This window comes from Betta splendens, chromosome 15, assembly GCF_900634795.4.
Source record: "Betta splendens chromosome 15, fBetSpl5.4, whole genome shotgun sequence".
NCBI classification, from domain to species: Eukaryota; Metazoa; Chordata; class Actinopteri; order Anabantiformes; family Osphronemidae; genus Betta; species Betta splendens.
The window spans coordinates 8986463-9012281 of NC_040895.2; the positions used below are offsets into that span (position 1 = coordinate 8986463).

Genomic DNA, 25819 nt, shown 5'->3' on the forward strand with positions numbered 1-25819 from the left:
AACAGACCAAACCACACATTCTAGTGTGGCGGAGAACGATATCAGTCGTCTGTGCCTAGAGATTATTCATGTGCTTCATCACTCTGACAATTAGTCTATAATTAATTAGACCGCTAAACTGAAATTAGTCATACATTTATTCATAACAATATCCAATAACTACAAAATAACTTAGACAAAACATTAGCATAGTGGTTGTAACCGGCATTACATTTACATAACTTAGGGTTTGAGCAGACAAGCTTGATAAATGTTATTCTGCATCAACAGCAATCCATGTGCGCCACAGTAATTATCCTGTGCCTTTCTATCTGGAGGAAATTAATCCTAAAACTACAATATCCTTCCCATCAGGCACTTTGTTTGGAGTCATCAGAGTAATTTATGCTAATGGAGTCATCGAGGCCTTAGAATGGCCCAAATTAAATGGAGTATGGAGAGTGTAATATGCATGAGCAATTGAGATTCTGAAAGTCATACTCAGATGCATATTTGTTAGTACTGCCAATCAATAAACCCTTTGAAATCGCTCCTTTGTGATTCTCATTGGTTTTTTTAATTATTTTAAATCCCAGGCTCTGAAGGCATTTTTGAAGTATCTCCCTTTCAAACGCAGTATCGAGGTGCGGTCCGTGGGTTGTCCCCCGGCGTGGGTCACAGCTCGTCTCGCTCCTCCCCCCTGCAGACGCACGCCGCCCGCTGCCCGTTCATGTACGGCCTGCAGCCCAGAGTCCACACCGTGTTGTAGAGGGCGTCGGCCATCGACTCACAGGCTGAGACACAGAGAGGGGGATCTCATGCCTGCCTGCATGGATTCTTCTACAGTACACAGAAGGAGTAACAGTCAGCACGTTTCCTACCTTGTACCTTCGAGACGAAGCCCAAGCTCCTCTTAAGGTTGGAGCAGATGCTGTGCAGACACGAGCGAAAGGCGGCGTCGCAGCTGTATTTGTCTGAGCCGCAGGTGTCGTAGCAGACGTCCAGCTGGTTGCAGCAGTGCGTCATGGCGGGGATCCCCAGGTCGAGCTGTGAGGAGAAACACGCATCATTTTACTGACAGTGGTTGCTGGAGAAAATATGATTTACTGACTGATTTATGATTTTCTTATTATGATGTTACATCACTCACAAGGCTGATTTATTGTTTCTCACAAATTGTCATTATGAAGGATATATGTGTTCAATGTTTTAATCCTGGGGTGAGACAAAGGGAAGGATGAAAGTAGGAGTTCTGGAATGGTGCAAATTTCTCCCCTGTAGCACAACACACTAGATCAGCAAAAGGACACGGAAGAGAACACCTGATTACAGGAAGATTTCGCAATGTAGACAGAAGGAAAACAAGGATGTGTTTGAGTTCAGGGCGAGAGACATGTAAAGACCATAGTGGTCTCCAGAGAGAGCCTGGAGAAGGTACTCTCAACAATTAAAACAAGCTTAGATGGCGGAAGGAAGCGGACGAGTAGAACCAAACCAGGACAGATGTTTCCTTTGTGACCAGCCAGGACATTTTGTTAGAGAATGTCCCAAAAATCCTAAGACGGGAAAGAATCCCTATCACAAAAATCCGACATAATATGACAGGCCACCCCCACAGAATCCTGATATGATAATTGACTAGGCCCACCAGAAGAGATCACATCAGAACTATTAAATTAACCATCCCACTTGAAACACATTATAGCTCATCAAAATTAAGCCAAGTTCCAACAAGAGAGCTTCTGGTACAAGCAGTACCAGTGGCCTTCTTCTCAGTGGTTTTATGTCCTGAGTGCCCTGTAAATCTTCTAGGGCGTGACCTAATGACAAATTTAAAAAATCTCCATCGTGCCCACTTCCAAGGGCATGGTAGCAAAGGGAAGTGATAAAACCCAAGACAGACTACAGGCCCAGAGTAAGACAGTACCCCTTAAAGACAGATACAGAAGGTATAAAGCCAGTAATCAACGAAATAAAAGCAGAAATCATAGTGGAAACGCCCGACTCCCAATGAAATATTCCCATCTTTCCAGTTAAAAAAGGCCAATAAGGAATATGGAGGATGGTCCAAGATTTAAGAGCAGTTAATCAGACAGTGGAGAGTCGAGCACCTTGTGTTCCTGACCCACACGCTCTGTTAAACCAGTTATAACCAGATAAACAATGGTTTACAGTAGTTGCTCTTAGTAATGTTCTTTTCTCCATCACAGTAACCGAAGAATTACAGGGATGGTTTGGTTTCAACTATTAGTGGAAAAAATACACTTCGCTACCACGAACCTAAGCAGTCTGCAACTGCGCAGCACATACAAAGAGTAAAAACCTAATTTCTAGAGGAAATACTTAAGCTGAAGGCACGCATGGGATTTTAGTACTCATAGTGCAGGACACACAAACAGCGACACTATTTGATTTAAAAATCCTTAAAAACAGCAGAATGCACCCACACCAGAGCAAACTTTATGGGTAAAAACAGAGCAGTTAAAGTAGATGAAATCTACAGAATACAAAATAAACCATGTCTTCCAAAAAGCTTGTTCCGCACCGCTGCAGTTTTGAGTCATGGGCCGAGCCATGTCTCAACGGGAGGAATGGTAAAAGTGGTGGAACAGCATTTCTATGCTCATGGATTTAATACCTATTCAAAAATTTTTTGTAGGGCTTGTTTGATGTGTTGCAAACATAATGTGCAGGGGAATGTGCGACCGAAAAGAGGGCAATTCCCAGAGGCAAAGCATCCATTCCAGGTCCTACACATGGACATTATTGAACTAAACAGATGCAACAACTATAAATACTGCCGTGCACTGATCTGCCCCTTTTGTAGGTGGGTAGAGATCGTAAACATGCCAAAGCATTAACAGTAGCTAAAGCTAAGCTGAGTCATTTGTAGCAATAATGGACTACATTTTGCAAATGACGTCATAAAACAAATGGCTACACACTTGGGAATCACTTTGAAAACTTATTGTTCATATCACCCCCAGATCAAATAAAGACTGAAGAAATCTATGGAGCAGACAGGCCTGAATGCTTAGACTTAGTAAAAACATATGTGAGAATAACTACTACAGGAGACGGGCTAACCCCGTTTGAGATCATCTATAGGAGACCCTTTTGTACTCCCCATCTTAACTAACTCACACCCTAGCAGATTGGAAAGGAAAAGAAGTTGTAAATGCCAATAATCTGCCAGACGGTGTTTTGCAGCCATTAAGCCAAGTGACCAGATCCTGATACTGGTCATCAAAAGAAAGAACTGGTCCCATCCACGGTGGGGAGGCCTCTACACTGCCCTACTCACTCACCAGTGAAGACACCTGTAGCTGCCACGCACTGTAGATCTACCAGAGTCACTGCAAAAGAGTGATTCCCCTGGCTGGCACTGAGTATAGGTGGAAGTCGACCGGTATCAAAACCTTTAGTCACCGAAGAAACCAGCCGATCCCCTCTCCCGGCTATGGCACCAGGGGTAAACTTATGGCAGTGATCTTATCGTGTTTATCTTCTTTGTCCTTTATGAGAAAGGAATCCTGACAGAGGAACGTCATGATGGACGGCACCGGAACCGGACCAGAAGATGGTCGACGACACCAGGTAAGGACTGGGTCTGGAGAGACCTGGAAGCTGAGCACTTACACCCATTTGAGACCAATATCTGGTATCGTTATGTTAAAGTTTTAGCCAAATCCTATAATAAGTCTAACTGCTGTGTAATGATGCATACAGTACATTGAAAATAGGATCCTAAGTGATGTATTGATGTTTTGATGTATTGAAGTTGATGCATCACAGTAAATCCCTATAATGACAAACAGGGGGAAATGTGAGAGTAAATATTATTTACTGAGTGAATTATGCTTTTCCTATTATGATGTTACGTCACTCACAAGGCTGATTTATTGTTTCTTACTTATTGTCAATATGAAGGATATATGTGTTCAACGTTTTAATCCTGTCAGAAACAGGAACATGTTACAGCATACTTTGCTAAAGCTGCATCCTGCAGACAGACGTACAGTAGAAACAGGAAGTGGTTGGGCTGCCGACTTTTGCTGGGTTAAACGAAAGGTCAGAGAAAGGTCAGCAGTCTTAGGGTTCAACAGTTAATGATGATACAGTATACTCCTATGCTTATGCTAATGCAAATCAAAGTTGTAACTTGTTGTGCTTTGTTGTCTTCGTCTCTCCGCGTATTAAAGGGTTGTGGCTGACTCGAGCTCTGTTGCATGTGCACCGTACAGGTCTGCTGGGTCTGCTATCGACAAGCCACCTACAACGGCATTCACCTGGAATCCCACCAGAGAGGAGCTGCAGCCGTTGGGCTCTGGGGTCTGGTAGCCGGAGCGAGGCTCAGGGGGGTCTCCTGAAAAAACACAATAAAGGTATCAGGTGATAAGATGTTCTCTCTTCAAGAACATGTGTATTGATTGTGTAACTGCAGATACGGAAGACGTGCAGACCCGACTCATAAACACAACGTGCAGCACACCAGCTTCAGTATCTGCAGCTTTAGGGGCCAAAACTTTATCTTGGGTCAAAAAGCAGATAAATAACAAACTGACAGAAGAGGAACTGATTTATGTGAAAGTTACAGTGTGTTCAGCTCATAATCAGGCTTGGATTTGAAGAGCGTTGACAAAAGGTGAGATCTGAACGTACCGTATTTGCAGCGGTACTGGCACACGCCGTTGCGTCCTCCCACCAGCTCCACCAGCGAGTCGAAGTATCCGTGCACGCTCTGGAAGCCACTTCTGATGGAGTCGAGGCCCCACCCGCCGACCAGCGGCCCGTCCAGCGACCGGTTCACCTCGACTGGCGCGATCTCGTTCCACTGCTCCTCAGAGGACCTTCGTCCCCGTCTGGGAGCTTCCGGCCGCGCTTCCTCCGCTCGCTCACCGAACCCAGCGTCGGCTGCAGGGAAATCATGTGCAGCAGCTGCATCTTCTTTAGCCGCGTCTGCAAGGGCTTCAGTCCCAGCAGCAGCAGCAACAGCAGCAGCAGCCTCCTCTTGGTCAGACTGTGTCTGGTAGTGGCCGATGGTGGCACACGTGCCCAAAGAAACACAGAGAAGGAGCAAAACCGCGCCCCGAAACCCCATGGTGGTGACCTGGCGGCAAATTCCAACAGAGAGAGGTCTCCGAGAGGCGAGATGTCGCCGGGCAGAGGTGGTAACAGACACAGGCTCTGCTCCCACTGGCTCTGACGACCGCCCAGCAGACTTTGACCTGTGATTAGGTTGCAGCAGACAGCAAGGCACTCACTCGTGTCAGGGGCAAAAGTCACCACACAATCAATCCAAAACAGATTCTGTAATATCTCTAATCTCCTCATTTGCTTTAAAAAGGAAGCTGATTAAATCACATTATTTCATCTCACTTTAACCAGAAAGCTAATTGGATCCTTACAAAAGTCACGCGAATGGCGTAATGGAGAATATACGCTTTTACTCATCTTGTCGTCTCAAATGACCACATGCTTGTGTTCAGTAGAAAGATGTTGGCTGCAGCCTCCACGGGGCTGAACATCAGCTTCCTGTTTCACCTCAGACAGAGGTGCTGAGGTCTCTGATGGCGTCCTGCGTGCTCTCTGTCGGGCCAGAAACACGCGAGACGCCTCGAGGCGTCCTCTCATCGCGTCTAACATTACCCGCACAAAGGAAGAGCCTCTTGATGTTTACTCTGACACTTGGCACATCAAACACTGGCATTTCAGCCTGTGACCTTTATCAAAGCCTCACAGATTTCTTAGATTTCTGTGTGTTTTCATAAAGGTCACAGGCTGACGCTTTGGCACGAAATGCAAAGTAGGTACAGAGAGGAACGGAGAAGTGTCATGTGAAGCTTCGCTGGCATGTGTGGATGAGAGAGAGAGAGCTGCTGTTTGAGCGAGCGACACTGGTCACTCAATTCATTTGTGTCTTCTGCCCTCTTGTGTTTGAAGTTTTCTTGAGAAATAATAGTTTAAGAATCATTATTTTCTTCAAAATTCCAATAATAATAATAATAATAATAATGTCTGTTAAGATTTTACAAAGAATGATGTAAATATTTTTAAAAGGGTGAAAATTAAAAGAATATCCAACCAACATAGAATCCTGCTACAATGTTTTGTTAGGATCTACATGTACATGTACATATATTGTGAGACATTCATCCAGGGGTTATTATTTCTTCTTGTTGATGAAGCTATTCCGCCAGTATTTCATCCCACAGCAGCCTAGTGGTAAAACCAGTGAGAGCAGCAGTAAGTGTAAGTTTCACAGTCGTCCAGTCAGTTCAGATAAATTCAATATCACACATGCCGTCTTTGGGTCTTGTTTAATTTCTCTCTGTTCAGCACCGCGTTGATTTTGTTTTTCAGATCCTTGAGGGAATATTAAAAAGCAGAGGGGAAATGACTTACGCTCACGTACAAAAGCACCTACAGTACGTTCAGATCCGTGAGAACACTCTCCTACCCTGTTGGCTGTCTTCAGACATTCATTTGAGGCTATGAGTCTCACTATCTCCGTCTGAGGGCAAAAGAAAACAATTAGCAAAACGACAACAAGCCAAACTAAATGGTAAACGTAATTTAAACCTTAATAAAAAGACAAAGGAGTCAAAGCTTTGTCTCCAGGCACCTGTAGGACTTTGATGGATTCTTCTGTGGCAGCGGTTGTGACGTCGCACACCAGCTTCTCCTCGATCTCCTCCTCCAGCTGCTGGATCTCCCTCCACGTGTTCAGCACCTGCAGCCTCTTAGTGTGGACTCCGTCTGTGTCCACAGCCTCCTTGTCCAGCAGCTCCGACAGAGACGCTTCTGTCCCAACACAGAGGGACCGAGCTGAAAGTCACCGCTTTTAACCTCAAAATCTGTCATACACATCAGCCCATTTGTGATTGACTTAGACAGTAATAAAACAAATACAGCAAAAGCTCACATGTATTTTACCAATGATTAATGTGGAGACTCACTCATCATATCACTGTCCTGTGGCTCTGCTACAGCTGGAACATTCCGTAATTCATTTTGAATTCTACGGTTGTAAAAGAACAACCACGCTCAGCTCAGCAAACACAAGATGCAGAGTCGAGTGCACTTTAACGTGTACTTTTCTGGTTAGGAATCGCTGCAGCACCGTTTATGCTCCTCTAGAGCTTCTCTGGCTTCTTCCTCCAGCCTGGAAACCTCTGCTTCGGCCTCTTCCAGCTGCATTTCCCTCAGTCTGCCGCTGCCAAGGTGGTCACATGGGGTCTGCGACAACTGTAGCACAATCATATTCAACATACAGTATGTAAACTGGTAAAGAAGCGACACGCGTTGTTCTTAGTTCTTAGTTACAACTACACTGCATCGGACTTTACCGGGTTGTGTGGAGGCGAGCTGGAGGCCATCATGTAGTTGACGTACAAATCATAATCAGTCTGGAAGAAAAAGAAAATGTTACTGCACCCTGAGTAGGACAGATACAATAAATAACTACTGCTAAATGTACTGCTTCTATATTTTGTCTTTTTTCACAGTTATTTCCAAAATGTTTATGCTCATACTGTTCATTTATTTGCATTACAGCCAGTGAGTGTGGCTAAAGGATTAAGTATCTTCACTCTTGTGGTGGATGGAACCATTGCCCTCTGGTGACTTGCTCCCTGACGTATCACGAGTGGGTTCCAGTGCTCGCTCTACTTCTGGACGCCACACCTGGGACTCGCTCTCTCTCTCGGCCGCGTCTGACAGCGCGCGCTAAAAATGTGCTAGTGGGTACAGAGGAAATGGAAAAACCTTAATTTCCCTCAGGATGCGTCCAAATACTGGCGAGGTCTCACATACATCATCAAAGACGTCACTGAACACCGCAAGGCGGTCTCTGTGGGGCCAGCTCTGCGCCGGCAGCTTCTGCAGCGCCTGGATGTGACAGGAACACACGCGCGCGGGCGCGCGCGCGCGCGCATCGCGTTAGCCAGTCGACATGTGCGTAAGAGTCCTCAATTGACGCAGCTTCGGAGAGAGTGTTGAAAGCTTATTTCCAAGACATGTGAACTTATTAAAAGGCCTGAAATCGTGAAAAGGTGCTTTTAGGACGGTTCTCACCTCTTGCAGTTTCCTCTCGTGCGTTTCGGCGAGGCTTCGTCCGGTCCAGGGGTTCTGCGTGGCTGTGAACGACCTGCCGCATCGCTGCTCTGCTTTTGGCTGGTCTTCATTATTCACGCCTCTGTGGCGAGCGTGATCAGAGCCCAACAGATTTTTGTGCTTTAAAATAGGCGGTAACTTGGATTTTGCCGGTCCGTCCGGCAGCCCTTTTCCACGCAAAGAGTTTGAAGACCTATGAATTATCTTAGGCAGGCTTAAATCTCTGCTTGCATGTGATGAGTAATCCGTATCCTGATGTTGTGACTCCAGTGAAGCGGTGCCAGCTGTGAGCTCAGTGTGAGACTCTTTCAGTCCTTTCTCCCTCTCATAGGCCTGTGCCTTTGTCTGCCCGGACGGGAGTTTCACTGGGTTTGCGTCTTCTTCTTGGCCACGAGACAACTTCCACATGACCTGCTTTTTGTCCTGATGGGGCTGATTCTGGTTCAGGCCACTGGGCCCCAGATGACCTGCGTAGTAGGCCAGAATATCGGCCTTCTGGCCGGCTTCAGCAGCCGCAAGCAGCCTGTGGACGTCACTTCCAAAGCACCGACGCTCGGGTTTACAACCTCTGGACATGACTGTGAAGGCACCACGGGTTAGTTAAAAGGTGATAACACGAACATTTTGACTTTCTCAAAAAACAAACTAGAGTACTATTAAATAACATGGACATGTACATTACAAGCAATTACGCGTAATATTAAAATAAGTTTCTCTGTTAGCAGTGTAAGCAAACAGCAAGATGAAGCTTCAAAGTTCGAGTAAACGAACCTTACGCGTTTTTAAGGCTAATAATCGCTAACAATGAGCCAAAACCCGTGAACAAGTAGCAAAGAAACACGGAATAATTACCTGGGACTTGTTTTAGTGCGAATCACGGCACAAAGCAAACTTCCTGCACGTAGTTGCCAAGGAGACCGACGCGTTGCGTTCACTGTCTCTGCAAATAATCCTTCTCATTTAGTCACCATTGACCCCAGTGATATATGCCGTCATGTCTAAGGCTAAAAATGCCAAAACATCTGTTAACATGTTTAACACGCGACTAAATGAATATAATATATATTTCAATATATGGTGATATTCAAATGTTTGCTGCAGGCGGCTTTGAACCATATCACACAGTAACCTGATTACCAGATAAATCACCTAAATTGTGTTTTGTAAACTTAAATTATCTTAACCTGGTTATTCTCAGTAATAAAATATACAGCAATAAAAACGCAGCCACGAGTCTTTACTCGTGTCTTTACTCTGAATAGAGAATGTGAAACTCAACTTTACGGCTGTAATAGCCAAAGCATTATCTTTATCCTTAAAGAATAAAGAGAAACACTGAAGTAGTTTGTAATAGAAGTCTGCTTCAACATATACAGTAAAGTCAGATTGGACACACACTAAACAAATTAGATAAAATGCAATTAAAATAATGTGTTGAAGATACAAATTGACTTGATGGATGGATTCCTAACAATAATGTTACATAAACATTAATATTAAGTTTGGAGATTGTCTTTGTGGTCATTTTAAGATTTAAATGGACGGTGTAGAATCTGCATGTGCAGTAGACAGCACAATAAAAAATAAGAATACATTCAAGCATGAAATCAGAACTACACAGGTGTATTTTCTCAGGTATTTAATAAAAGTAATTTGGGCTACTTCTTTTATATTTACAGAGACATTCCTCCATTATTCTGGGTAACAGTAATATGTCTAGACTGCTTCATCTTAATGTTTACTTTGTACAAAACAAAAAGGCCAACATTATTTCTTTGTATAAAAAATATAAGTTAATTTAAATTTAAATCTAAGAAAATAACAATAGCAATAATAATAATAATCATCATCATCAATAATAGTACTGATGACGAAGATCATAAGCTAATCATAGTGCAGACACAGGGATATAACTGGTGCTGAAAAGTAGAAAGGACAGTGCTATGGACTTAACCACGTACTCAGGTGGGGCTGGAGTGGTGAAAGTCAAAAGCTTCCTCTCCCTCACGCACGCACGCACGCACGCACACACACACGCACACACACACACACACACACACGCCCGCGCTCTGTCTCACACATACACACAGTGTCAGTCAAAGTGCACAACTCCCATTCAGTTTAGCACCATCAGAGCACACATGTCAGTCTGCACAAACTCCTAGATTGCACACAGTATACACCGAACATATGCAAACGTATATAGAAACTTCAGTTTAGGTGCATGCTTATTGTTGCTCTTGGTTGAAGCTTACTGGAAGCGATTTTGAAACATAAGACAGAGCTCATCATGGAAACTGACGGTGCGCTAAACCACATGCTACCACTGAGGACCTGCAATCAACAAAACATTCGTCACAATGTTCATTCACACCGTTGGGAGCAGGAGCGCAGTACCAGTTAGAAAAACAAATCTTTCGGGCTATGACTCTAGTCTTGGAGGGACGACTGGAATGACAGGTTCAGACAAATATTTGTCCGCTGGAAGATCTTGGAAACTCATTTGATTTCGCGTCCAAGCGACCCCCCCACCCCCCACCCCCTTTGCATGATGCTGGAGAGCGGGCGAGTTCCTCGGGCACGTCGCGGATACGAGGGGAGCTTCTTTTAGGCGCCTGCAAGAAGTCAACCAACACTCTGGAGCCGCGATGCCAGAGATGGACGTCTGATGCACGCTAGCGCGACGGGCTTGACATTACGAGAAAACAGCTGATAATTGTTGAGTGCTAGTGATGAGTCACAGTATGGCTGAACATAGTGATACAGGATAGCACAGCCAGCTATTTTAAAAGGGGATGAGTCCATAAAGGCTTATGTGTTTGAAGCACGTGTTATTAATCAGGGAGTTGGTACGAGGGATTGTGTTCATAATGCAATCTCTGTGCTATCCTCATTTTACTGTTTTATTTATAGTTGCAGAAGTGATTACTGATTAATGAGAGCAACCAGATTGTTGTGTAAAATAATTTATGACAGTGGCATGAAAGGCTCTGTGACAGTGGAAGCTTAATAGCACGTGGACTCGCAGCGAACGATCGGAGCCACTGCTCGTGTGACGGCCCGCGGTCGGCGCTCGTTAGTCAGAAGGAGGCGGATTTACGTCGCAGCGGGCTCCCAAATGTCAGGGTGTGGACGAGGGCAGTGCTGTGGGCTCCAGTACAGGGGGAAACAATGTGACCGTCTCGTGTTCTCAACAGTCGGCGTTATCTAACTGGGTTTGTCACAGTTCGTCCCGTGTCCTGCAGACAACGCCGCGGGGCGTCTCTGCGCGCTCCACGTAGAGTAGGCTGCTTGTCTTTATTCAAGTACTGCAAAGGATTTTTGCTTACAAAGTAATAAAAAACATTCTAACGTCCACCTTCTCGAGGAGGCGCCATTGCCGTGAACCTGCTCTACACATTCCTCCTGTCCCTGCGGACGCCTCGCTGAATCTACCACAGAAGGCAAACAGTACCGTTTCATACGAGCCTGAACCAGCGACAAGATTTCATATATCCTAGCCTTTGAAAGGTTCAGAGTAAGGCCTCTGCAAATACAAGGCCGTAAAATAATCAGCTCAATTTAAAAAAAAATCATAAAATAACAGAAAAGAGCCAAACTATCACAACCAAAAAGGCATGAGTCCGTTCTACTGAATCGAATCCCACGCTGAGTGGTCGCAGGGCGATGGGTTGAAGTCCCTCCCCCTCCACTGCCTGTCAGTCTCTGGGACCGGCGAAACCGTCAGTGTCGACACCTCCGTCACCCCATGAGGTAACTGTGTGTGTGAAAATGGAATCTCCCTCTGCTGATCCAGCCCGGGATGCGGGTTCTTCCACCGTAAGCGCTGCAGGTCCGTGGCAGGATTCGGGTCGTGTTGCTTTGGTGGGCCGGCAGCCCCCTTTGGTAGTCAGTTGTCCACCTTGACGGGGCCTGAATCACAGGGTCGGCTGGGCACGACATCCTCCACCTCCCCCCGCGCTATCTTCTCCCACTGGCTCAGGTTGTCTCTGAAAGAGGAAGACACCCCAGTTAGATTCAAACTTCAGGACAGTTATTTTAAAAACGAAGCCCGCAGTGAATGTCTTTCTTTGTAAGTTCGACACACAAGCTTAATTGTGGCTCTACTGGAACTGCTGATGCCGCGAAGCCGCCGGCACCCGGTGCTGTGAGAGCGTGCTGCCACTAGGGTGCGCATGAGCTTTTCAAGTCTTAGCCCGTCAGAACTTTAAAACAAAAATCCAGAAACAAAAACCACAACATAATCAAAATATAATTGTATAACCTTGAAGAAAAGGTAATTTAATTCATACAAATTACAGTGAAAAAATGCATTGGACAAAACCAAAGTGAATCTAACTAACTATTTACTAATATATTTCTGATCCAAACGAGCCGTCCCAGAAGGACTCACCATAAACGTAACTACAGGCTACAACAAGCCTGACATTTGAGTGCAGAACACGCTGCCCTTAGCTGCCATTCCAGCCAATTAAGCAGCCTGATGCAGTTTACACTGTGTGTGGCGGATCCCACAACAAGCAGCTGGGCTCCGTGAGGTCTCGGCCCGCTGCCCACCCAGAGCCCGGCGCTGACGTACTACCGGGGCTCAAACATTACGCCGCTCGCTTTGTTTGCATTCCCCACAGATCAAGGTCACGACATTATAAAAAGCAGCAGGTTATCCCAGGAGGGCCGGCGGCGTGCGCCTTGCGACGCACACGTGCACACGCGCCGTGCGTTTCGTACCCAGCAGGAGCAACAGACACAGGTCGAAAGCCGCAAGCACATCCTTCACACAAACAATGCGTCTGTGCTGCTATCTGTATCTGGAGAAGGGAAAACCTTGGTTGCTGTCTGGCTCGACCGGCTCCAACTGGCTCACACGCACACATGAGCGGAGTCGCCAGACGTCTGCTGATGTTCTGCCACGGCCTTGACTCAATTACAAAGGAACATCTCTGAAGTCTTCACTTTGAGCCAGGCACCGCAGCCTGACGTTCAACACACTCTGATGAGTGACGTTAGAGACGTACGCGTGGGATTTAAGAACGAGGGTCAAAAGGTCACGTCAAAAGACCCACACTCTGTCTGACACAACATCATGCAGAAACATTATGCGCACTTTATCATTTTTTCATCTAAATATGAAAGGCTACAGCATCTAAATGTGTCAGAAACGTGTGTTATAATGCAGTGGGGCGACTGGAATGTGCAATTATACAAACTGTACTTATCACCTATAATCTTGTTTGTCTGTCTGAATGCTGCTGGTCAGAAAAGTCAGCGCATGCAGCATCACCTCAGTTTAGAATCAAGCCTTTTTGGTCATAGTAAATAAAAAACTGGTTGCAGCTTTTGTCATGAACAGTTCAGTTCCTACCTGCCCCCCCCCCTTTCGATACCGTACTCACTTGCAGGCTCTTAGAAGAGGACTGGATGGTGGGAGAAGCTCTGCTAGTGTCGTGTAACATGGAACAGCCACAGCGTTGTAAAATCCCACCTTCAGCACACACGAATGCAACAGAAGGAAAAAATTAGTATCTACTGTACACTAGTTGGAATAAAGCTCACATTGTCCTTGTGTAAAAACTAGTATTGCTGTAAATTGTAATTGTAATGCTGAATAAAGCTTCTGGTCTCCTCTTATTTACTTCACAGCTGTGTGAAGTAGAGAGGAACGATAGTTTGAGGAACATCAGTATAAGTCTCACTTGGCCCTGGGGAACCTCATCCTTCTTGTCTCGGTCCATCATAGGGATCGGCTGCATCCCAATCTTCTTCATCTCATCTCCCTGTGAAAGAACAAACCAAAGAGAGACGTTCCCTTTTATTTTTACATAATGTGGCAAATGTCCCAACCACCTGACAAGACTATTTTAGGTCTTACGAACTGTGGGATCGCTAGGTGTAGCTAGGAGCGGTTTCTTAAGAACAAACAGGATCTGTCTACAAGGACCATCATGACACTTCAAACTGCTTGAACAGTATCCCACTGTACCTCGGCCCAAAACTCGGCATAGATATCGTTGGCGGTGAGTCGTGTGATTTGCCATTGCTTGGTAACGGAACACAGGTCACATGCTGTCATCATCAGACCGATCACACGGTCCCTGCAGGGGAGCAAAGCCTTGTTATAGATGAACCCATGCAATGAAGCCGCTGTGCTTTTTCTTCCCCCGCACGCCAGCGCCGAGCTCCACCTGTGCGAGTGGTTGTTCAAGTCCAGCGCGCGCGAGGACAGCAGCTCCGTCAGCTGCTGGTGGTTGTTGAAGTAGAGCGCCAGGTCCGTGGCGATGATGGCCTTCCTGATGATCTCCAGCACCTGCTCGTATTCGCTGGAATTCAGGTTGGAGAAAATATTGTGCCCTTCCAGCTATGGGAAACAAAGAGATCAATAAAAAAGCAAAAGCTCCACTTAGGAGGCGTTCAGCTCAACTACGGACTACGACAGGTCGCGATCTCAGGCTCAGGTCCCATCCAGCACATCCTGGATGTTACAGAAGAGGGCACCCACATCCAAACCATCCAAGCACTGATTTGAATTTCTAGGGAATACCTGCTCTCTTACACATAAAAACACAAGCATTAACAGTACAAACAGTATTTTCATAAGTCTTAAAATCGTCTGTAGAGTTTTTTCTCATGTATGTTCTGCATAGTGGAGCTCTACCTGCAGGATGGAGACGGTCTGAGAGAAGTGGTGTTGCTCCATGGTGGAGGTAGAGTACAGAGCAGCGAGCGGATGGTCAAACTTCTGCAGGTAGGAGTTGGTGTAGCCCCGGTGGTCCAGATCGTGGCACAGGCAGGCTATCAACAGACCCTTCTTCTGCAAGAGGAGACAAACCAAGGAAGATTCACAACCTGATTCATTTCCTGGTCGCTTCAATAAACCAGCAGCCAGACAAGAAGCGAACCTCTAGCTCTGTGAACATCCCAGAGGTTTTCTGAAGGATGGCGTACATACAGTGTGCCACCGTCACGGCGTGCTTCCAGTTGTGGTAGGGCACGCGCCGGTAGTTCTTCCGCACCGACATGGTGAAGCGGCACAGCTTCTCCAGCTCGAAGCTGCACACGGGGGGAACGGAGCTGGTGAACGAGCGCTTGGATCAAGCGGCGGCGCTGACGTCTCCGCGTCTTTACCTGGTCTTTCCGCAGGAGTTGTGAACCATGTAGATGAAGACGGCCGGCCAGATCTCCTCGAAGGGGCTGATGTCAAAGTGGAACCTGAGCAGAGCGGGAGAGAGGGGGGCAGAGTTTATTTTGAAAAGACCACGGGAGGCAGATGAGAGGAGTTTCTGTGAGCGAGGAGCGATCGGGCTGACGTCTACACACCCGGCCCCTTCCTGCACTGACCCAATATCCCGGCCTGGACTCTTTCACAGACCTACAGCCTCAGGCTGTCTACGCTCAGGGCCACGCGCTTTCATGCAAACCTTTTGGAAAGACTCACATTTCAATCTCTTTATAAATGGGCGTGGGGAGGTTGAGCTGGGTGAGGGTCTTCCACTCTTCCGACGTGCAGATGCTGTGATACGACAGTTTCTCCATGGTTACTCTGTAAATGCATTCGGACTGCCGGATCCTGTGGTACATCTGTGGGAGTCACACATCAGGATCAGGTACTGTAATGTATAGGTAATCGCTCTGGGATCGTGCAGCATAACCTTTTTACAACACGAGGGTCAGACAGTCAAGTTTTCCACAACAGCCCAGTGTCATATTTCATTTGTGTTGCTCCAAGAACTGTCTCCACATCTGGTTTGTATCCCTGTCCCCTTCCCAGAGGGGCAGGAGAACGATGCCAAGCCCACCTTCCAGCGCGAGTCGCCATAAATCAGGAAGTGGCCTAAGCGAGTTTCCTAGAGACGCGAGGCCTTAATGACAGCTCCACATAAATCCTGTCAGCGGACGGACACAGACCGCTCGTCTTAAAATATTAACGCGCCTCATTAATTTTAAAACTAACTTTGTGACGCTGCTCCTGCGTAAGTTTGTCGCACGAGATGACGGTGAGTCAGGGCCCACAGAGGAGAGGCTTTGACAGACAGACCACACAATGCAGGCTTTGACTGTTAGCATGTGTTCCACGAAAGGGATGCTGATCGTCACCAACAAGACAGAAATCTGGGTCAAAGACAAGTTTCTAGATCTTTGAAATACAGCACTACTACACTGACAGAATCCCATCCTAGGAAGTTGGATTGTGCATTCAAAGCCAATAGGTGATATTGAATCATAGCATAAAGAGCAGGCTTGTGCAGAGAATAAAGATGGGTCACATTTAAACAGTAGAGGATAAATCTAGTGCACTCACGTTTGCACAGTGTAAGGCCAGAGCACAAAAGACAGCAAACATCTTAAAGTTGTTCTCGTCTGTTTTAGTGAAGGCACTTCCGCTCAGCTTGTTCACCATCTGCACCACACCTATGACGGTCCCCCTGCTCACAATGGGCATGCACAGGATGTTCCGCGTGGTGTATCCGGTTTTGAGGTCCACCTCTCTGTGGAGGGAGACATGCCAGAGCGTTAGGTGGACATTTATCATAACAAGGTCGCTGGGGTCAACAGACGACCTGCTAATATTATTGTTCATGATACACGATGAGTCAGTAATAAGGAGTTCACCGGTTGAACCGTGGGTCTGCATAGGCATCTGGGATATTTAAGACTTCCCCTGTCTGAGCCACTTGGCCAGCTATTCCCTTGTCTATAGAAAACCTAACGGAGGAGACGGGAAGAGAGCAGAGCAGAGGAGTCCATTTGATTTGTACAGTAACTGGCCATCGATCAATGAACTGGTAAAAATCTGCTTCACAAAATTAGGAATCCATATTAGCTCCACAAAAGAAAATCAATGTGCAATTCTGTTATTAGAAATTGGATTTATAGCAGAAATTGTTCCTTTGAAATTGTACATTCGGGGATGAAATGATTGTGTTCCTCAAGAGGACACATTGAAACAAATGAGCAGATACTTTGATGTTTGCCTGTTCCTGTCACAAAAACAATACTGCAGAGAAGTCTCACTCACCGTATTTCTTTGGTTTTCCTAAAGACAGGTTTGCCTTCTTTGACCTCCCCGATATCGAACAGGTCAGAGTACAGTTCTTTGTTGCTGTGATCTACCTGGAAGAGGGCGCACCTGTCTGCGTTCACCAGGTTTTTTGCATATATCTGCAAAAAACAACATCAGGGGCAGAGACCAATTAGCAACACAGAAGTTCAAAACAAGAACACTGGCGTCTCAATTAATTCGTATGTAACGCTGCAGGTTTAGTTGCTTCTTTTAGATGGAACATATAAATATAGGGAAATATGAATACATTAAAACAATTACTCATCGTTCCTGTTTGTTTTGTTTACGTTGGCCTGAATGACCTGAGATGATATCATAGTCACGAGGCAGCAAAATACCACACACACAGACAGAGAAGTGGGTTTTAGTAAAAGAAACTGTGCCTAAGTTACTAAAAATATCAGTAAAGTCTGACTTTATTTAACAAGTCTATAAACCTATAATAGACCTAATTATAAATGATCATAATTATTATGAGCGGTTTTGTTTAATTTTATTATTCTCTATATTATTAATGCCAACCAGCATGTGTTGTCCTCTAGGACTATTAATATTATTGATGCCCCTCAGGTACTGAGATGAGCGGCATCCCTACTTGTTAACACACACTCCCAGGTATCAATGAGGACGTACTTGCAGAAGTCACACTCACCATAATATGTTCAAGTAGAGAATCTATTGCCACAATGTTATCAAAGTATGTTCTGTGCGAAAAGAAGAGATGGCGCATTGAGATGTTTGACAAATGGGAAGCTCTGATGACGTTCACATTCAAGACATGAAAGCAACTTCGGCTACTTTAGTTTTTTATTTAATGTTCTATTTAACTTTGAACCTAACATTTTTATACCCACATAAAATGATAACATTTGATAAAGGTTTGCATCATATTTGTTAACTGTCCCACAGGAGGCTCTTACTTTGACACATCGAGTAGGAAGTCATTGAGCTCAGTCTGTTTGGCAAGGCCTCTGCACACCTAGAGACGAAGAAAAGGTCAGGATCCTGCACACAGGTGTATGAAACAGCTCCCTGCATAAACGCGGCCTGTTTTGCAGCGAGTTGCACTGCCTCGCTGAGACTCAGGAGTCCACTGTGGCCAGTGCCGCAGTGGGACCCGGCCTCTCCTAGGTATTCATGCCGCTCCTGCTGTCTGCTCGTACAAAGACAGCAGTGGGACGAGGTGACGTCCTCGAGGAGCTGTTTGCTGAACCTCTGCCTCAGCTGATTGGTTTGGACTCTGTGACAACCTAGTTCCTGTACACAGTGGAGTTCCCTGGTAATAAACACCAGCGCAGAACCAGAACAAACAAAGCCACCCAGGATCATAATAAACGGGATGGGCAGGCGACACCTTCAATGGAGCGGTCTTGTGTGGATGCGTTGGCTCACCTGTACTTGATGAATGGCAACCGATGCCCACGCTAAATTAGCTGTAGCAACCTGGAAGAAAAAGAGAAGTTTAGTTCCAGTTACACATAACTAACATACGTTACTATACACGCTCTCCTTGTGGTTACGCACATTGGGAAGTCTCATGATCAGGTGACCTATGGAGCGCTTTTAAGCTACAACTTTAAGGTTCAGCAGCTTTGACCATTTTTCCACAATCAACTGAACCCCACAATCCTAACAGAGGTCTTAAACAGATCCAGATTAAGATGAATACCAGGCTAACTGTAGTTCTGTCAGCCTTGCTTCAGCCTCCAACTCTTTTGTCTGGGTCAGACTGACCTCCTGGTGGCTGAGGTTGAAGGGCTCCCGGCCCCAGCGCCGATGCAGCTCCAGGATGGCGATGAGGTCCCCGATGGCAGTGACGATGGGGAGGCACAGGACAGAGTGGATCCCTGAGTCCTGCCCTGTGCCGTCGGGGAAGCGCTCGTCCTAGAAGTCGACAGAGTCACGGCAGCTTAACGACGGACGTCGGCGTAGTTGTATATTTCAAGGGCAGTTGGTTTCCCAGCTAAGCAGTCAGAGAGCAGACCTACCCCCATGATGTCCTCTACTAGCAGTGTTTTGCGAGTCTTGGCAACGTGAGCGGCGATGGTTGTCCCAAATGCTATGGGGCCAGAGGGGATGAGGCTTGGAGGGCCATCCTTGGCCCCCGTTGGAGTGAACAAACATAGACTCTATTGAGAAGCACAGACAAGACCAGAGAATGAAGCAGAAGAGAGGGGGTGAGCTGCGTGCACGCGGCGGCGTTAGCGCGGAAAGCGCTTTGGGAACGTATCAGCTTACATTGTTGCATTCTCCCAGGAAGTAAAGTGCAAATCCATCAGCTTTTGTTGCTGTAAAAAGAAGAGACGCGCGTCACATATGTCCAGAGTAACATCTGAATGTACGTTCACATCACAGGCTACTGTATGTCTGACAAAAGTCCGGTTACGAGCTAATAGCACTCTTTTAGCCACGTCCCACATGCAGGAACAAGGACGCTCTGACCCAGGCTTTTGACTTGCATCCAGTTCATCTCATTCCCAGTCCTGTTTCATACTGGTATATGGGTCAGGCTGTCATACATCGTGGCAACAGACACAAATGATCCAGAAATGGTTTTTAATAGACGTACAGTACAACTCACATTTTGTGTAATGGCTAACGTGATAACACGCTGACAATGTTAGCATAGTTCTTATTCTTCATTTAATTCACATGGAGATTGACTGACTGTCACGACTCGACTCCTCCTCCTGAAAGATGCTCCGGGCCTTTTAAAACTGTCTATCGTGACTGAACACGACTTTTCCCTCCTTTCTGGACAATTCCACCGTTTACCTGTTTTGACGATGTTGCACAGCTCGTAGAGCAGGAGCTTGTTGTCTCCTCCAGTGTCCAGGCGCTGCTCCATGTAGCTGTTCAGTTCGTACACCACGCCCTGCATATTTGTGTCCTGGTACTGACGGACACAGGACACACAGAAATTCGTGACTACAGCTGCATAAACAGCGAGAGCCACCGACAAAGAAGCGGCAACACCTGCACCGCGAGCCGCTACTGTGGCGCAGCAGCTACTAACTCAATTTGCAAGGCTTTTTTCAATGAAAGGAGGATTATGTTCCTGCCATTCACAAAGACAGCGCGGGCCCGTACCCCACCCATGCTTTTCACTGCTGCCTTCTAGAGCAGGGATCCATCCTCAGTCCTGCGGGGAAGGCCGCCGGAGCCCCACCGCTCTGATTAGAGCCCTGGCAAGCTCCGGCACTCAGCTCCGGCTTAAAAGTGTGATTACGTAACAGGCGGACCTCCCGCCTTGTGCGGGGCCAGAGAGTCGTCTATTTCTGCGCCTGCAGAGAGGGTGAGGACAGGACGGCAGGGAGAGTGGCGCACTACAAAGCCCCCCCCACGGGACGCCTTCAATCCACCCACATCCTGTTTGCACAGACGTATGGATGACGCACTGAGGGGTTAAGTGGACCTCATTTCATTTTGTGTGTGTGGAGTTCTTCTCACAGTCCCGACACCTTACTTCCAGGGGAAATGATGGCGTACTTGTTCTGCCCATTTTCCTGCCAGCGATCTTTCAAATGAAGATGGAACTTTACTTCACTTTGTTTCTTATTATTTCTTTTAATCCTCTTTTAACTGCTGCCTTTTTACACCAGCCTTTACTGGACCACTGCAGTGTTAAAATCACACGGCTGCATCTGATCCAAGGCTCCACTGGCATTAATTCAAAGAAAAATAAAAACAATTCTGTATTTTTCAAATGAGTAACTCTGTGTCATAACTGGTGTCAAAGTGTTTAGCTTCGACATCTGAATACGCCGGTGCAGCTATTAAAGCACTCTGTGCCGTCCTTCAATTAGATCGGGCATATTGTCCGTTCCGGCTATGAACTCAATTAGTGAGCGAGGTTAGCCATGGGATTTAGGCAGCAAAGTGAAACAATATCTACAGTGTGTGTAAAGTGAAACTTCAACTGTTCTGCCACATGCAAATGCCCAAGCACATAACTGAAGCAACACCTACCCGACTGACTTCTTTAGGCGACGTGTCATCTGCAAAGAGAAACAAGTATTTACAGTAGCTCGCATTTTTAACTTCAACTAAGTCAAAACCTAAGATAAAAGATGTTAAATACTTTCTTCTGTCACTTCTAGTGGTTAATGTCATATAATATTAGCCAACATTAACTATATCATTGCAACAGAATGAGCAACAGAGAAATCTGCCAAGGTCGTCTGGGGCAGCGAAGAAGCAAAACCACATGATTCCCAGTAAATGCACTGTGTAAACATAACAGATAAATATTTAATCTACTTATGATGCAGAGACACATTATTTTCCTTTTAAGCAGAATTAAGAGAGAATTAAATTTAACCCAACAAGTGCAGCGTTTTGTGGCCCCAAGTGTAAATTCCAGCGTGACTGTTGTCTGTGGACAGCAGATGCTGAACTATGTGATGATAATAAAGAGCTCTGTGAGGCTACTACTGACTAAAGCTAATGCCACGCACACAGCTCGGGCTGTTCTTCGTTACACACGGGTCAACAGCACATGAGAACAGTAGCGGCTCAGATCTCCGCGATAGCGCTTCATGTGATGCGGCCATGTGAAAAAAGCCGGGCATATTTGAGGAGCGTCTCACCGAAGCGCTGAGCGAAGCTGCTCCTCTTCACACGCCCGCGAATTAGAGCCGGCTACAGTGTTTGTTGTTTTAAACATTCCTCCGGTATGCTATGAGTTTCCTAACTTAGCCGTGAGAGCTATTTTAGGGTGAACCCCTGGCCGGGCGTGACGTCAATCGGGGGACAGAGCGCTGTACTTGGAAAAAGCTTGAAAAAAAAGAGGAACAATTCAAGAGTTTTTAAATGGAAAAATAATGTTTGGACTTTGACCTCCCTGAGGAGGATATTTGGAAACGCCGTATTGCAGTGAGAAGGGCTCACTTCTGAAGATGTAGATAAATGCAAACCAAACGCAACCACTTAAACAAGCTGCAAGCTTTGCTGCACCTGAACAGCCTCAGTCCATACCATGTTGCAGGTATTCCTTCGAAATGAACTGTGTGTGACTCCTCTATGTGACACAGGGTTCAAGACTCATGTGAACACTCGGCCCAAAAGGTCAAAAGTACCACAGTTTATTGCCTAGAGAAAGTCTTGGAAATAATTCATTTCACATAGTTTGTTTACAGAATGGGACGACTGCTCGGTTATTGTAGCTAACCATTAATCACAATGTTTTCGCGCTCGCTATTAGCATATTGTTTTAAGATTAAGCTGTTTGTTATGATTCGAGGCCTGTGGTGGTAGATTAGCTGTTCTCGGAGCGCACAACTTAATAGAATGGGGCTCAGGCTGGAAGGAGAAAACCCGCTCGCCGACCACGTTTGTAAAGACAGAAAAAAATCCCAGTACAGTTAAAATAAACGGATCAGCGTGACTTCAGACGGGAGAAACCCCTCTCTTGAGTCTGGATAGAAAATTTGATTCTGACTCCTTTACCACAAAAACAGCAAGACGGTCAAAGCCTTTTCACACTCCAAAGAAATATCTGTTCATGTATATTCATATAATGATTTCAGGCTGTGCACAATATATACAATTCAAATGGGTAAAGTATTAAATATACCACTGTGCATCACTACACCACTAGCACCTAATGGAATAATGACCTCAATCACTCAACTTAAAATTCCACTAAAATAATGGCTAATCTGGATTTGTGCACTTTGTGTGGTTTCTGATGACACCTACACCTGTGTAATTTGCAGAGACGCTAAGGTCACGGTGGAGCTGTTGGAGGAGACGCGGGGGTAAACACGGCGAGGAAGCAGCCGGACCGGGGCAGCAGCCCCGGGGTACGGCCTTTCACCCAGGAAAAATCTCTCACTCAACTCGGCCTAATGCGCACGGCACTTGATGGGCGCCTTATTGATCTGCCGCCGCGGACACACACTCTGTCAAAGGACGGTCAGCTGGCAGTGACTCGGCGGTCAATATATGTCAGGCCAGTGGTCGCCCTGCATCGACCTGCAGCACAGAGGACGCGCAGCTGCCAGAAGTAGCAGGCGTCTTTTTCTCTCCTCACCTACTTGCCTTTATTCTGCTCATCCCTTAGTAGGGCTCTGTTTTCCTGTTTGGTAAGTGTTAAGCAACAATCAGGGGTTTAGTTTGGCACAGTACAGTACAGTAGGGTGATGATCAGCAGCTCTGAGGATATTTTCAGGCATTCGTGAGGTATTTTAGGCTGAAGAGGACTTCCTCCCCTCTCCTGATGGGAAGCCCTGCAGGTGAGGCAGCTCTTTTACCACAGCTCCTCCTACACAAGCGCAGCTTTGTCCGCCTGTGACTGCTGGCCAAAGGCATCCCAGAAACAGTATCAGCTGCTTCACGGCCCTCCCTCGCCCTCTGGTTCCAGGCCGGAGGGCCGGACACTCAGTCAGACGTCTTCCACAAGTGTTTTTAATTTTTAATCAGCCTGTTTATTATTGAAGCATTCAGCTGTGTTAAAATTATACTATAAACTGCAAACATCACTGAAGACTCTGTTCCGCCTCCGTCTCAAGAATTATTAGTAAGAACTGAACATTCAGAGGAACAAAGTCTTACACCTGTGTGTGTGTGTGTCTGTGTGTGTGTGTGTGTGTGTGTGTGTGTGTGTGTGTGTGTGTGTGTGTGTGTGTGTATGCAAAATGCACAGATGAGCCTCTGGATGCAGGCAGCCAAGGGTTTGGGATCTATTAATTAGCCCTTGACAGTGTGTAGTGTGAAGTAAACATTGCCAGTGGGACAGCGGTCAAGAGACCAATGATGGTCAAATGACATCAGCAGGGATTCTGGGAAACCGTGCTCAGCTTCATTGTGTTGAGTAACAGGTTGCTATAAGCTATGACTGTGACTGAGACACCAGCATCTGCCATCAAAGCTGTAAGACTGAGCTTAACACTACTGTAAGTCTACAGTAATTATTATAATGTATCATACAACAGATATGAAATATTAAAGGAAGGTCATAGTGAGATAATAAAAATGAAGGCCTTTCTGGAAGTACAGGCTGCAGCAAACACACCCCCGCATGTATTTGTGCAGACAAAGTGATTTATGTAATCCAATGTTGGCCATCACATGATAAGTGAGAACGGTACTGGCTGCAGGGACCGCTTCCAGGAAGCAGCGCCTATCGCAGTGACAGTCACATGATGACAGGTCCTGCTGTTTCACGCAGAAACACTATTACCTGAGGAAGGCGGAGCAGGCAAATTAAAAATAGATGCTTTTAGGGCAAGTCTGCTATTTTATCAGAAGCCTCGCCTTTTTTAACACAGAACAAAGAAACGTATCAGAGTGTGTAGGTCAGACTCCTCCTCCTCCCGACACGGAGGCTGCGTGACCGACCGGAGGCGCCTGTTGTTTGAGTGGATACGGTCAGAGAGGGAGGTGGTGCCTGAGCGTCTGCTGCCGCTGGTCTAACAGACTTACAGAGATGCTGCGGATCAGCTCTGATAGAGACACGTGTTGTGATGAGAGAGCCCCTTTACTGATGCTTTTATTTTGAGCCCGGATCAAAAGTCCAACTGCATCAAGATGGCGACCGCGTTTTTCTAATGATGAATTATTATAGAAAGATTTTTATTAAAAAAAACAAAAAAAAAACTATGAGACATGCTGCTTTGGGTTTTGGATGCTGTATTTAATGTCATTCAGTAGGTTGTTTTCAACAGTATGTTTGCTCAGTGAGGTTGGAGGTTGGCTTCACTGAGACCTGGAGGTGTACCTGGAGACTCCCTACTAACACCTGACGCTTTATTCTGCACAATATGAGCATCAACTTTGAAATTTGACCCTCCCCTCCACTTTGTGCTCCATCATAATGTGCATCGAGACGGCTTCCGCGTTTACTGTAGGACTTTTCTTGTGGCTGCTTATTGCAGTCACTGCATTACACAGAAGCTGTACAATGATGGCGTTTCCAGGAAAGTTATTCAAGCTGCCCTCCTGAAAAAAACTGAACCGAGCGGCTGAATGGAGCGAACCAAAACGTCTTTGAAAGCATTGTTTCCTTCCCTGCATTGAGGGAATTCAGTTTCAGGAGTGAAACGACAATGACAAACTGTTCCGTGGACTTTCTGTGTCGCCGTCAATTAACCTGAGCCTCGATGGGGAAATTAGTGAGACTGATTAGAGCCCGCGCCCCATCCACCTGTCAGTCTTTGCACAGGAGTCTGCTTTAAACCCTGCGCGCCACAGATCTGTTTGCAGACACTTCGCGTGGAAATGCGACAAACCCATCCCCTCGTTTCCCCCCCCTTCGCTTGAACACACCCACACCCCGAGCGAGCTAACGCACCCCCCACCACCACCACCACAGCTACACCACCCCGCCCCTCCCCTGGGCCCCCCTTCAGCCGGCTGCATGTCTCTGGAGGTCGCCTCTGACGTCAGCAGCTCGACTGGGCCGAGTGCCAACCCTGTGGGCCCTTGATGGATGCGGTTGGTCTGAGAAACAGTCCACTGTGTGTGCAGCGCACGGCACAGACTCGGCTCGGCTCGCTCAAACACATCTAATGACCCGTAAACACCCGACAGGCCCCGTCCCTTCCTTCTGTCTATCGCACACGCTGGCGATTGAAGGCGAGGATGAGTGATTTGTCCTGCGAATGGTGGGGATGATAAACAGAGGTGGACTGAGGAGGGCTCATTTCCAACGTGCAGCAGATACTC

At 46.4% G+C, this 25819-nt stretch overlaps 3 protein-coding genes across 12 annotated transcripts in view; all 3 read right to left on the bottom strand.

Moving 5' to 3' along the window:
• Positions 1-119: 119 nt before the first annotated feature.
• Positions 120-5089, bottom strand: pla2g12b (phospholipase A2, group XIIB). 3 transcript variants are annotated; one of them, XM_029175414.3, is made up of 4 exons: positions 4642-5089; positions 4269-4345; positions 861-1026; positions 120-773 (listed from the first exon to the last, which is right to left on the bottom strand). In XM_029175414.3, exons 1-4 carry the CDS (start codon positions 5078-5080, stop codon positions 655-657), a joined length of 801 nt encoding a protein of 266 aa, XP_029031247.1. In that variant the 5' UTR covers positions 5081-5089; the 3' UTR covers positions 120-654. The 3 variants fall into 3 exon arrangements, with proteins under 3 accessions (XP_029031247.1, XP_055358322.1, XP_055358323.1); XM_055502347.1 differs by having other exon boundaries at positions 4257-4345; XM_055502348.1 differs by having other exon boundaries at positions 868-1026; positions 4257-4345; positions 4642-5085.
• Positions 5090-5975: 886 nt separating this feature from the next.
• Positions 5976-9129, bottom strand: LOC114870561 (uncharacterized protein C6orf118-like). Of its 4 annotated transcripts, none has more exons than XM_029175379.3 (10): positions 8947-9119; positions 8056-8672; positions 7747-7869; positions 7329-7388; positions 7103-7227; positions 6939-7000; positions 6605-6783; positions 6440-6493; positions 6284-6345; positions 5976-6198 (listed from the first exon to the last, which is right to left on the bottom strand). In XM_029175379.3, the coding sequence occupies exons 2-10, from the start codon at positions 8668-8670 to the stop codon at positions 6168-6170; spliced, it is 1311 nt and encodes a 436-aa protein (XP_029031212.1). In that variant the 5' UTR covers positions 8671-8672; positions 8947-9119; the 3' UTR covers positions 5976-6167. The 4 variants fall into 4 exon arrangements, with proteins under 4 accessions (XP_029031212.1, XP_055358313.1, XP_029031214.1 ...); XM_055502338.1 differs by having other exon boundaries at positions 6059-6198; positions 6605-6807; positions 8947-9125; XM_029175381.3 differs by having other exon boundaries at positions 6059-6198; positions 6605-6780; positions 8947-9124.
• A 298-nt stretch (positions 9130-9427) lies between these two features.
• pde10a (phosphodiesterase 10A) overlaps positions 9428-25819 on the bottom strand; it is a 35502-nt gene continuing 19110 nt past the window's right edge. For 4 of the 5 annotated variants that reach the window (XM_029175319.3, XM_029175318.2, XM_029175316.3 and 1 more), the window contains 20 exons: positions 21122-21150; positions 19928-20048; positions 19391-19440; positions 19141-19281; positions 18887-19036; positions 18545-18595; positions 18073-18131; positions 17805-17856; positions 17108-17250; positions 16702-16794; positions 16391-16577; positions 15527-15669; positions 15217-15300; positions 14991-15141; positions 14747-14902; positions 14277-14449; positions 14075-14186; positions 13788-13868; positions 13488-13576; positions 9428-12083 (listed from right to left, as the gene is read on the bottom strand). In XM_029175319.3, coding sequence (XP_029031152.1) covers positions 11984-12083; positions 13488-13576; positions 13788-13868; positions 14075-14186; positions 14277-14449; positions 14747-14902; positions 14991-15141; positions 15217-15300; positions 15527-15669; positions 16391-16577; positions 16702-16794; positions 17108-17250; positions 17805-17856; positions 18073-18131; positions 18545-18595; positions 18887-19036; positions 19141-19281; positions 19391-19440; positions 19928-20048; positions 21122-21150 — 2165 coding nt within the window. In that variant the 3' untranslated portion in view covers positions 9428-11983. Of the gene's footprint in view, positions 12084-13487; positions 13577-13787; positions 13869-14074; positions 14187-14276; positions 14450-14745; positions 14903-14990; positions 15142-15216; positions 15301-15526; positions 15670-16390; positions 16578-16701; positions 16795-17107; positions 17251-17804; positions 17857-18072; positions 18132-18544; positions 18596-18886; positions 19037-19140; positions 19282-19390; positions 19441-19927; positions 20049-21121; positions 21151-25819 lie in introns of all 5 variants that reach the window. The other variant, XM_055502319.1, reaches the window with a different exon arrangement.

Excerpts from the sequence above, each read along its gene's own strand:
- pla2g12b (XM_055502347.1), bottom strand. The coding sequence starts at position 5,080 with ATGGGGTTTCGGGGCGCGGTTTTGCTCCTTCTCTGTGTTTCTTTGGGC. Across the intron at positions 4,346-4,641 it reads CCAGTACCGCTGCAAATACG|GAGACCCCCCTGAGCCTCGC; the intron begins GTACGTTCAGAT and ends GTGTTTTTTCAG. Across the intron at positions 1,027-4,256 it reads GATTCCAGGTGAATGCCGTT|CTCGACCTGGGGATCCCCGC; the intron begins GTAGGTGGCTTG and ends TTCTCCTCACAG.
- LOC114870561 (XM_055502338.1), bottom strand. The coding sequence starts at position 8,670 with ATGTCCAGAGGTTGTAAACCCGAGCGTCGGTGCTTTGGAAGTGACGTC. Across the intron at positions 7,870-8,055 it reads ACGAGAGGAAACTGCAAGAG|GCGCTGCAGAAGCTGCCGGC; the intron begins GTGAGAACCGTC and ends TGTCACATCCAG. Across the intron at positions 7,001-7,102 it reads GCTCTAGAGGAGCATAAACG|AATTCAAAATGAATTACGGA; the intron begins GTGCTGCAGCGA and ends TTACAACCGTAG.